This window comes from Rhinopithecus bieti, unplaced genomic scaffold (assembly GCF_001698545.2).
Source record: "Rhinopithecus bieti isolate Rb0 unplaced genomic scaffold, ASM169854v2 scaffold_1467, whole genome shotgun sequence".
In the NCBI taxonomy this organism is placed as follows: domain Eukaryota; kingdom Metazoa; phylum Chordata; class Mammalia; order Primates; family Cercopithecidae; genus Rhinopithecus; species Rhinopithecus bieti.
This window is the reverse complement of record NW_016803692.1, coordinates 281,316-293,885: the sequence shown is the minus strand read 5'-3', so window position 1 is coordinate 293,885 and position 12,570 is coordinate 281,316. Positions and strand designations below refer to the sequence as shown.

Below are 12,570 nucleotides of genomic sequence, written 5' to 3'. Positions count from 1 at the left end.
TTAACCAAGTCCTCCTTACTCTACTGCCACCCCTAACCTGTCGGCCTTGGACAAATCAAAGGATGAATGACCATTATAACTGGAGGGAAGGAAGGATGGATGATGACGCAGACAAGTCACAGACTTACTGGTACGATCCTAGTTGGAAGTGCTGGTTTGGTAGCTAGTTTTTTCATTATATTTTTCACAGAAGTGGGGCTGAAGTCATTTGCTATGATTTAATCATGATACTGGTGGTAGGCTTTGAGGTGAGAATGGAGGTACAATATTTTGTTATTAAAATAGGAGAATCAGCTGGAGGCGGTGGCTCATGCCTGTAATTCCAGCACTTTGGGAGGCTGAGGCGGGCGAATCACTTGAGGCCAGGAGTTTGAGACCAGGCTGGCCAACATGGTGAAACCTGTCTCTACTAAAAATACAAAAATTAGCCAGGTGTGGTGGCGCACATTTGTAATCCCAGCTATATGGATGGCTGAGGCGTGAGAATTGCTTGAACCTGGGGGGCGGAGGTTGCAGTGAGCTGAGATTGCGGCACTGCACCCCAGCCTTGGCAACAGAATGAGACTCCGTCTCAAAACAAAACATAAATATAGGAGAATGGTAGGAATTGCTGCTGTGGTAAAAGGTAGGGGAATATAGAATTATGTCTAGTTCGTGTCAGTGATGTGAATTCATGGTTGCTAGAACCTGCCCAACTGTGCAATGTACAGCCCAGGTACAGGCATGGAGCTCCAACCCCTCTCTCTTTTTGACCAGCTGAGATAGAACAATGGTGCAAATAATTCAAGGCAGCAAAAGCATCTTGGCTGAAGTGATAGACAATGAAGTCAAGGCTAGATGAGAAAGGGAATAAAGATTTAAGGAAACGGATAGAAATAAAATGGAGGATTCTACAAACTACAGCAGTAATGATCAAACTTTCATGTGTGTAAGTATCACCTAGAGGGCTACATCCTGAAATTGTTATTCACTAGGTTTGGGTGATGACCAGAATCTCTATCTTCAACAAGGATCCTAGTAGATTCTAATGAAAGAAGGTCATAGACCAATTTTTTGTGAAATAGTGGACTTGAAATTGTAGTAAGTTTAAAGAAGTGATTTTTTCTTTTTGAGATGGAGTTTCACTCTGTTGCCCAGGCTGGAGTGCAGTGGCACAGTCTTGGCTCACTGTAGACTCTATCTCCCAGGTTTGAGCAATTCTCCTGCCTCAGCCTCTCAAGTAGCTGGGATTACAGGAATATGCCACCACACCTGGCTAATTTTTTTTTTTTTTTGTATTTTTAGTAGTCATGGGGTTTCACCATGTTGGCCAAGCTGGTCTCAAACTCCTGACTTCAAGTGATCCACCCACCTCGGCCTCCCAAAGTGCTGAGATTACAGGCATGAGCCACTGCGCCTGGCCAAGTGATATTTTGAAAAGAGCTGAGGAGAAGGAGATGGAAGCGGGGGTGAGGGGGACAAAGAGAGAGAGAAATAAAAGGGAGGGCATGTGCACAAGACAGCAATAATGAGCGGGAAGAACAGGTCATTATCGTGGGAGATGATGAGTTTGTGATCTCAAAAGGTGAAGCCGATTTGCATGATAAAAGCCTCAGGGAGTGACCAAGGCAGTGGATGGCTGAAGTGCAGTGGAGGTGAACATCACCAGAGGTGAGGAGGTCAAAGTATGGAAAGCCTGGCTAATCCATGTGGACCTGAAGCCACCGCAAATGATAGCAGTACTCGGGGTATGAAGCAAAACTTGAATAGAGTTCAAGGCCATTGGTAAATGAAGGGGAGGAACTACAGGTGGGTAAACAAAACAAAATACATGTGGTAGAGGGGTGGAACTGGTTAGGAGTTTTTACACAATGGTGGAAACATGAAACCGGCTAAAGTCAGATGAGTGTTTATTGTTTGCCAGGCTTTTGCATACATTAGTCCATTTAATTCTCAGAAATGACCTTCATATGAAACAGGTACTGAATTTATTCCCATTTTATAACGAAGGAACCAAGTTACTGAGAGGTTAAACATCTCACAGTTCTTATCCACTATGTTATGCTGACTCTCTTAAAAAATGATCATGGAAGATGTGTTAATACATTTCAACTGAAAAAAAAGGTCAGATCCCCTGAATATTGTTAGGAGTTGGGTTAACTGCTTTGGAAAAATAATGGAAATATTTAAATTCCAGTTGTACGGAAATATCTTTTAACATCCAGCAGGTGGCAGCACTAAGTAACAATTCCATACTAGGTCATCTAACAAACATTAATCCATTCTGCACATATCAAGACTTCTGTACACTCCATGCCTTGATGATTTCTTCAGCAGCATCCAGTGTGCTGTCTTTCTGTAAATTAAAGAAATAATCATCATTATTACAGATAGACAAATTCAAGATGAAGCAAATATTTAAATATACAACATAATGAAGATTTAAGTGAATATCTGATCTCAAGTGAAGAAAAATTTTCAAAGTGAAAAAGCAAAAGCAGAACCCAAAACAGGAAAACAGTTAACCAAGTGAATTATAATTACAGAAATGGGTCAAAGGGTACAGAAGAGTTTACACTGAAAAATAATAGCTATCTGCTCCACCCCTTTTCCACCCCTTCCTATGACTCCCTCTACCTTCAAGATAACCTTTTACGGCAATTTCTGGTTTTAGTTCTAATGGCTACCACCAAAAATCTAATAATGTGTTTATGCTTCTATTTCCTTATTTGTGAACTTCACATATTATCTACTATACCTATACTTTGCTCTAAACAAAAAAACTAGTTCATTCACACTACTCTGCCCCTTGTTTTCAAGGTTTCCTAGTTGTAATTATTGAAAAATAGTTTATTTTTTGAATAGATGATTCATACATATAGCATAAAATTAAACAGGTGTAAGCAGAGAAAATCCAGCCTTCTGTTGTTCATCTTCTGTTTCTCTACTTCTTTTTCTTTGTCTTCTCTCTCCACCAGAATGATTCAGTCTGAAAGCCAATAGGTGAGGCTGAGCAAAGCGGCTGTCCATGTATAGGGCTGGAAGAGCCTTGGCAACCCTAGTTCAGGACACTGCAGCCAGAGTGGAGTGAGCAGGGTGGCTAGCACAGGTGTCATGAGGTGATAGTGCTGGCTGCAATAGGATGTCACACTCTGAGTGGGGTAAGTGAGGCACCTGTATGGTAGGGTGGCTCATGTAGGGTCCTGGAGNATGATTCAGTCTGAAAGCCAATAGGTGAGGCTGAGCAAAGCGGCTGTCCATGTATAGGGCTGGAAGAGCCTTGGCAACCCTAGTTCAGGACACTGCAGCCAGAGTGGAGTGAGCAGGGTGGCTAGCACAGGTGTCATGAGGTGATAGTGCTGGCTGCAATAGGATGTCACACTCTGAGTGGGGTAAGTGAGGCACCTGTATGGTAGGGTGGCCTCATGTAGGGTCCTGGAGGCTGGCTGAGGTGAGGCAGGCATCTGGCATGGTGTCAGTGCCCAAGAGGGGCAAGAAGGGCTTCTGTGTAGTAGGTGACAGTGGAGGCCTGGTATGGGGTATTGGAGACCTAGATGGGGGCACCTCTCCAGGAGGATGACAGGACAGGTCGGCATGGGTGATAAAGCCCAGGTAGGATGAAGATGTAATGTAGCAGCCTGGCACAAAATGTCAAAGCCTGAACGGGGAAAAGGGTATCCTCTCAGGGACTGGGAAGGTGAGGGGTGCACAGTGGCTTTGACAGGAGATTGATCCCATACAGAAGTATTGATTAAATTAGTAATTACATGACTAGTGGCCAAATCTGGGAAAATCTAAGTATCAAAATAAGTAATAATAATAATAAATTTTAGCCCACTGTACTATAAAATAAAAATCCAGAAGTCCACATCGATACATATGAATAAGTTAATAAATAGCTTAATGAGATATGGAATATTTTCATAGTACTTTACTATAAAATGTTTACTATTTAACAAGAAAAAGTGTAACTTTATGCTAGAAAAGACTGGCAAACACCACCTTAATCAGGTGGTTAAAGTTAACATCACTGGTAATAAGAATAATTGAAATCATGTGCCACCTGATACAATGAAAAGGCTAGAACATCATCACTTCTGTGGTTTCCTGCCGAAGTGTATAGCCTGAATCTGAGCATGAGGAAACATCAAGCTTAAATTGAGGTACTTTCTTAAAAATAATTCGTTGATAATTTTCAAAAGTATCAAGATCATGAAAGTCAAAGAAAACTGAGAAACCATTCTAGCTTGAAGCAGACATGACAACTAAATGTGATGCATGATTCTAGCCTGAATTAATTAAATAAATTGTTATAAAAAGGACATTATTGGGACAATGAATGACATTTAAATTGGATCTGAGGATTAGATGGAGTATCAACATTAACTTCATGATTTTGAGGGTTATATTGTGGTTTGGGAGGACAATGTCTTGTTTGTGAAGAATACACAAGAAAGTATATGGGGGTGATAGAAGCATCATCAGTAATTAAGTTGACGACTTACTCTGAAATAGTTTAGAAAAAAGTTCTTGAAACTTAGGTTGAGAGCATTTCAAAATATTTGTTTTAAAGTAGGTCAGCTTCCCACCTATCTCCCTCAGTCACCCAGTTTTTCTCTCCAGAGGCAACACTGGGATTTCATTATATATTTTCCAGAGATTTTCATCTATCTTTCTTTTAAAATTGTATATTTTTTATTATTCTTGTTTATTTATTTTTAACTTTTATTTTAGGTTCGGGGGTACCTGTGAAGGTTTGTTACATAGGTAGACTCATGTCACAGGGATTTGTTGTACAGATTATTTCATCACCCAGGTATTAAGCACAGCACCAATAGTTACCTTTTCTGCTCCTTTCCCCGCTCCCAACCGCCACCCTCAAGGAGGCCTCAGTGTCTGTTGTTCCCTTCTTTGTGTTCATGAGTTCTCATTATTTTTGGCTCCCACTTATAAGAGAGAACATGTGATATTTGGTTTTCTGTTCCTGTGTTAGTTTACTAAGGGTAATGGGCTCCAGCTCCACCCATGTTCCTGCAAAAGACACGACATCATTCTTTTTTATGGCTGCGTAGTAGCCCATGGTGTATATGTACCACATTTTCTTTATCCAATCTGTCATTGATGGGCATTTAGGTCGATGTAAATGTACCATCATTTATTCAAGTGGCCCCCACTGGTGAATAATTTTGTTGTTTACAATATTTTGCTATTACAAATGATGCCTCAGTGAAAATTCTTGAATACAAGTCATTCAAAATGTGCAAGTAAATCCACAAGAAACTTGTAGAAGTAGAATTGTTGGGTCAAAGGGTATGGGAAATCACATCTGGATAGAAATTTTCAAACTAACCACCATAGAGATTTTACAAATTATACTCCCACTCTCAATTTGTGAGAGTGTTTTATGAAACTTTTTAGTTGTTTTGGTTGTTTCCAATCTAAGAGATAAAATAAAATTTCTTTGCAATTCTAATTTCATTTCTCTTACTATGAAATAAGTTTGACAACTTTTATAAGTTTAACAACTACTAAGGATCTTACCCATAATATTACAAAGTGCTAATTTTGCCTTAGATTTATTTATTTTTATCATTTCTATTTTGCTCTGAATTCAAACTGCTTTCTTTCAGTTTCTATTTTCTTGGTATGGTTTTGTCATTCTTTTATTTTTAGCCTTTCTAAGAGGTGGAGTTAGGTGTGTCCACTTTCCCTAGAAACTTCCAGCTACTTCCACACTGTCTGCCAATATTGACTGTTGATGTAAGAAGAGTCTGGGTCCACACTGATCCTCCTCTCCTGGCCCCTCTGGAGGCCTTAATCTTATTGTCTAGGTGCTCAAAGGAATTGTCTTTGAAGCCCAATATATCAAGCGAGGTATATCTCAGTGTTAATAATTGTGTGACAATTATTATTATTTCCAGGTTCCATTTGTTCTGCTCTTATTTTTTTCTAGCAACTCTACGTATTTTATTTTTCCTCTCCATCAATAATTTTTCTGCCTAACATTTTAAAAATTATTTGTTCCTTTCCACTTCCTTTTGTTCACTTATCTCCATCCTTAATGTCCTTACGGAAGTATTTAGTGTTCTTTTAGTGTTCATTATTTCAGCAAATAATGTCACCATAATTTCCAATAGCTTTATTTTTTCTTTTCAATTTCCTACCTGAACTCTGATAGCTCCCATTTGATCTTCTTATAATATCTTACTCTATCTTCCCTGAATTCATAAAATCTCTGCTTTAATTTCTCATTTTAAAGGTTTTAAATTTGAAATAGCACTAATTTTATTTGCTCTATGGCAACATTTTTTTTTGGGTGAATATTCTCTAACACTTGTTTTTCCTTGTACCTTTCTCTTTTCCTTACAGTGTCCTATACAGATTCACAGTTGGTTCCTCTTTTATTATTATTATTATTGTTACTATATTTCTTGAGACAGAGTCTCACTCCATCACCCAGGCTGGAGTGCAGTGGAGCAATCTCAGCTCATTACAACCTCTGCCTCCTGGGTTCAAGTGATTCTCATGTGTCTGTCTCCCGAGTAACTGAGATTACAGGCATGTGCCACCACACCCACCCTAATTTTTTGTATTTTTAGTAGAGATGGGGTTTCACCATGTTGGTCAGGCTGGTTGTGAACTGCTGACCTCAAATGATCCTCCTGCCTCGGCCTCCCAAAGTGCCGAGATTACAGGTGTGAGCCGCCACACCTGGACCCTCCCCTTTGATTATTAATCATTTTTTATTGAATTCTCTTTGTAAGCTTCCACTGCCAAAGCATGTACTATACCTATTGTTCTGGGTAATAAGCATGCTACCTGCTGGCTTTGTCTGTGATTTGAAGATAGATTTGCTGATTTGTATAAGGGAGAAGCTGGGGCAGCACCAGAAAAGAGCAGAAATTCTCCTTGTCTCATAGTAAAATTTAATAGAGTTGAAAATTTACATAGTAAAATTTAACTCAGTGGGCGGGAGTTCTTTTAGACCAGACTTCTTACCAAATAATTACATTGGTTATCCCCAATTTAATACATCTCTTCTGCATTGCTTCAACATAGCTTTTCGCAAAATGACAGGAGTAAATGAGGAAATCTATAGACCAACCAGAGTCTCCTTTCCACCTGCCTCACATAGTTTCTGGATGACATGACTGTATGTTTTTGCCCTGTTTCCTCCACGATGCCAAACGGTCTAGAGAAGTTCCTGCTGCCAGTGCATCAACTGCTTCTATTGTTCTCAATAACGAGTATGCTGCCTTCTGGCTTTGTCTGTAATTTGAAGATGTAAAAGCAGGATCCTTTCTAGGTATCTTCCCTCTACTATCACCTTCACAGTATTTAGCAACCTTTCCTTAAACACTGGGGAATTTGTTTTCTATTCTCTTAGTTGTTTTTAAATAATTTCTAAAAAGCGATTAGGGAAGGGCTGGGTTTACCATTTTAAAACTGGAAGTCCTATGTTACTTCTTTCTTCTGTTAGTTTTGTTTAAAATTTCAAATAATAGGCCAGGCGCGGTGGCTCAAGCCTGTAATCCCAGCACTGTGGGAGGCCGAGACGGGTGGATCACGAGGTCAGGAGATCGAGACCATCCTGGCTAACATGGTGAAACCCCATCTCTACTAAAAAATACAAAAAACTAGCCAGGCGAGGTGGCCGCGCCTGTAGTCCCAGCTACTCGGGAGGCTGAGGCAGGAGAATGGCGTAAACCTGGGAGGCGGAGCTTGCAGTGAGCTGAGATCCGGCCACTGCACTCCAGCAGGGGGGAAAAGGCGAAACTAAATTAAAAAAAAAAAAAAAAAAAAAATTCAAAAAATATACCATTATTTCTCAATCCAGTATAAGATGATGGATATTAATAGTGTTACCGTTCTTTAAAATTTCAGTCAATTGAATGTTTACATTGTTAGGTTGTTAATATTTATATTCTATTCTGGGCAAGTCTGGCATAGTCTGTCTATCGGTTGTCTCTAAAAGTTGAAAACAGTGTCTATGTTACTCTGACTAGGTTTAAAGATGAGTGAGTTGATAAAGTGTCTTGATCTTAGTAAGACTATTTTCAGTACCAACTACATTTTAAAAACAGCAGTAACATACTTGGAACCTTTTAAAAAAGGAGGAGAAGTTTGATGGTGATAAATCTCTCAACTTTCACTCTTCAGGGATATCTACTTCATTTTCATTTCTAAAGGATATTTTCCTAGATATAGTATTCTAGGCTTTTTTTTTTTTTTATGTCAGTGCTCAGAAGATGTTATTTCATTGTATTCTGGTCTCCATTGTTTCTGATAAGAAGTTAGTTAACATTTCTACGGGGACCTGCTGGGCTTATGCGATCCTTGTACCATAAACTCCTGAGTAGCGAGTACCATAGGCATGTGCCAGCAAGCCTGGCTAATTAAACATTTTTTTATAAAGACAGGATCTCATTATGTTTCCCAGGCTAGTCTTGAACTCCTGGACTCAAGCAATCCTCTTGCCTTGGTCTCCCAACATGTTGGGATTACAGGCATGAGCCACTACACCTGACCTCTGGCTGTTTTTTTTTCCTGACATCTTCAATACTCTGTTATCCCTATAAGTATTTCATAGCAGATATTATACTTTTAAGTTCTTGAATTTCCACTTGGTTCTTTTTTTTTTTTTTTTTTTTTAATAGTTTGAATCTCTCTGTTCACTTATTATAACCACGTTTTCATCTAATTTCTTAAACATACTTCAAATGTTTACTTTAAAGTCCTTGTCTGCTAATTTCTAGATTTGGGTCACCTTTAGGCCTATTTCTATCAACTTATTTTTTGCTTTGCTACAGGTCACATTTTCTTCTGTTTTCCTATGTCTAGTAATTTTTCAGTGAATGCTGGAAATTATCATATTACATGGTAAGGGGTCTATATTATGTTGTCTTCTTTCAAAAAGTGTTGAATTTTATTTTGGTAAGCAGTTAATTTTAAAACCATAAGCCAAAATTTAAAAACTGCATATGAGCATATCATTTTTAGAAACAGAAGAAAATAGTGCTTTACAAATGGAAATGAGGATACTATATATGTGTTTTCAATAGAGCAAGGAACTTACTTTAATGAAGCAAAATCGCACAAACTTCTCAAACTGTGATTTAGTCTCTGAGTTACAGAATGCTGAAACGGGGATGGCTGATAGTTTCTGAAAAATAGAAACATATAATAAGAAAATTACTTACACTTCAAATATTAATTTTGGTACTATAGACACTAGAGGCAACTAGATACTTTTAAATAGTCGCAATAATTTCCAAAAAGAAAAACGCTTTTAAAAGCCACAAGTGGAGTATCATATAACAACATTACGTTTGATCGATTCCAAAGCATACTAGCAGGTTTCCTTCATAAATTAACTATAAAATATAATACAATCTTGTAAAGGACAATAAACATTACCTTATGTTTAGTCATCCATTTCACAAACTTATAGTCATAAGGCTCATTATTCTTCATATCAGAGAGGTCTGGATCTAAAACCACAATGAAAATTAGGTGGCCTATGAATTTCATCTGATGCAACATGTATTTCATTTCAGTCTATCAAGATTCAACATTTTCTCCTGTTTAAATTTTCTCAGAACATAGTCACAGAATATGCTGGAGTCTCACACTGCACGGTGGGGTGGGAAGTGAATTCGCAGAGCTTTACTGATAGTCTAAGGCAGTACTCACACATACATTAGGGTGATTAGGCTTATACATGCAGCTTTCAGCACAGGAAGAGAGTAGAAAAGGTGAAGGGCAGAGGAGGGATGCCTTTCCATTTAGAAATAAGATTCTATGATTATTACTAAGGAAATAACTGCTAAATTTATAAGTATTCATCAGCAATGATTATATCTCCACATAGCCGCCCATTAGACTATAAGTTCCATAAAAGTAAAGTTCCGTTTTGTAACCTATTGTATTCCCAACCGCTAGGTCAGTGTCTAGCATATAAGTGACAAAAAGTATATGTGTTGAATGAATAAATTAATATTATTCATTATTTATAAATACAGGATATCTGTTTAGCTCTTCCAAATGCTACTGTTATATTTCATCTCTTACTTCCATATATTATACTGTTTTTTAAATTTGTGAAAAAGTCAAATATATACTCCTACTTGCTCTTGCCTCAATCTTGCTTTAAGGTCTGGGCAAGATCTATCTCTGGCATTCAGTTTCAGCAATCCACATTTCATATTGTTTCAACGTTATTGACTTAATACTCTTTGATCTTTTTGAGCGCCCTAAAGCAACTAATGTTGATGCTTATCGTTATCAATGAAATTTTATAATGTATTGCTCAAAACACATTGAGGCAGATACCTTACTTCTTTCTTCTATACATTAAATACTAGTGGTTCTTTTCAAATTAATCATGTAAAACCTTTGACACTGAAGAAAGGTTCGCCTGTATTTTTAAAACAAAGCCCTACTATCCTTTTACCTGGTGTTTTAATCTCCATTCTCCCTTAAGTGTTTTAAGGAGAACATAAAATTTCCAAGTAATAACGCTAACAACATACTGCAACTTATTGAACACTTATTATTGGTTAAGCATGTTACATGATCATCTCATTTAGTTGTTACCACAATTCTGAGAGGTAATTATAATCCTCTGTTTACAGAGAAGGAAGTTAAATTATTGTTTCAAGGTATTTATGTGTAATTCGGGTTTGGCCCTAACAAAAATACCAGCTAAAAAACTTAGTCTAATTGTAAAGTACATAAAAATTCCATGTGACAGGTATACAACAGCACCGTACTGAAGGTATATAGGAAGCCAGAGAAAGGAGTGAATACCTAAGGGAATAGAAGGAGATTAATAACTCTAATTGACACTCTGCTACACATTTATTCTTGTAGAGCTTAGACAAAAAGAATTTATTTATTTATTTTTTTGAGATGGAGTTTCGCTCTTGTTGCCCAGGCTGGAGTGCAATGGTGCGATCTCACCTCACTGCAACCTCCACCTCCCGAGTTCAAGCAATTCTCCTGCCTTAGCCTCCTGAGTAGCTGGGATTACAGGCATGCACCACCATGCCCGGCTAATCTTCGTATTTTTAGTAGAGATGGAGTTTCACCATGTTGGTCAGGCTGGTCTGAAACTCCTGACCTCAAGTGATACTCCCGCCTCGGCCTCCCAAAGTGCTGGGATTACAGGCATGAGCCATGGTGCCCTGACAGAAAAAAGTAATGTAACACCATGGTGCTGAAAAAGGAAAGAAGGGAATAAATATAATTATAAAGGTTTTATAGACAGAAGGAAGTTGGAATCTATTTCTTTTGACATGCCTCAGCTAGACATGGGAACTAAATAAAGTCTTTCTTTATTGATGGTAAGAGTTTAAATCAAATGTGTGAGCATATTTAAGTAATTTATGAAGGCCGAAATTTGTTTTTGCATTCTTACTATCTCCTCCATAATTTTGGATCCTATTATTTCACTAGAAAAACTGTAGCAATCTCATTTGAAATCTTGTCTTCTAATTACTGGATTCAGAGGCCAGCTTTGATACTTATTAGTTGATTAACTTCAGTAAACTACTTGATTATCTCCTCTTCTCTATCAATAGTGATATAATAGCACCAATTTCATATGGCTTTTGTGAGAATATATTTGCAAAGCTCCTAATGTAACTCATACTATATCATAAATTCTCAAATATTAACTAGTCAGCCCTTGCTATTAATTATAAAGGGAAATAATTACTATTTTCGTGAATATTATGGTTTACTTTTATTCTCAAGCTATGATTAAATAAGAGTTTTTGTTTCTATCTCTAGTTTATGGGCCAACTTTTAGTATCTGGAAGAATTATCACATTGCAAATTAAGCAGATGAAAGAGTAAAACAAAACATAAATTTTTTTATATATAGGAAGGTTTTGTGGACATTAATATTTTTCCACATGGGTGAAGGAAGACCATGAAAAAATCTTGTTTTCATTATCAGAAAAGCTTTCCTAACCAAAATCTTTTTTGCTCCTATTATCACCACAGTAATTCAAGATCTAAGACCTAAATTAGTATTGCATATAGAATGGATTGACTGAGGAAAGAAATGGAAATTAATTAGGAGCTTAATGTAATATTCTGAGTTGTATCACTGTTCTTTTGATAGTTAATGTCACAATGTGATAAATCCAGTTTACTATCTGGAAGAGTTTAGTTCCAGGAAAGAATTGTTCTTATCTAAAAGCTAAGTTTCCTTTTATTCAAAACTACGTAACTAATTTCATTTTTCTATTTGCCTTTACTGCCAGGAAGTTTAGTCTCAAGTTAATGCTAATTACAATACTATGTCAACCTAGGTGACCGAAATATTTGCTTTCTTCCCTTCCTATGTGTCACTGATTTTTTTTTTTTTTTTTAAATTTAAGAGACACGATCTCGCTACGTTGCCCAGGCTGGTGGTGAACTCCCGGGCTCAAGTAATCCTCCTGTCTTGGCCTCCCAAAGTTCTGGGATTACAGACAGGAATCACTACACCGGCCATGTGTCATTGATTTTTGATTTAGATACAATCATTTCTATTTATATATTACTGCATAGAAAACTTTTTTTTTTTTTTTTTTTTTTTTT

At 37.4% G+C, this 12,570-nt stretch overlaps 1 protein-coding gene across 2 annotated transcripts in view; it reads right to left on the bottom strand.

The window, feature by feature from the left end:
- Positions 1-1,866: 1,866 nt before the first annotated feature.
- KYAT3 (kynurenine aminotransferase 3) overlaps positions 1,867-12,570 on the bottom strand; it is a 67,824-nt gene continuing 57,120 nt past the window's right edge. The window contains exons 12-14 of one of the 2 annotated variants that reach the window (XM_017850863.1): positions 9,397-9,470; positions 9,056-9,142; positions 1,867-2,335 (exon numbers count right to left, since the gene is read on the bottom strand). In XM_017850863.1, the coding sequence (XP_017706352.1) occupies positions 2,273-2,335; positions 9,056-9,142; positions 9,397-9,470 (224 nt within the window). In that variant the 3' untranslated portion in view covers positions 1,867-2,272. The remainder of the gene's footprint in view (positions 2,336-9,055; positions 9,143-9,396; positions 9,471-12,570) is intronic. The other variant, XM_017850867.1, reaches the window with a different exon arrangement.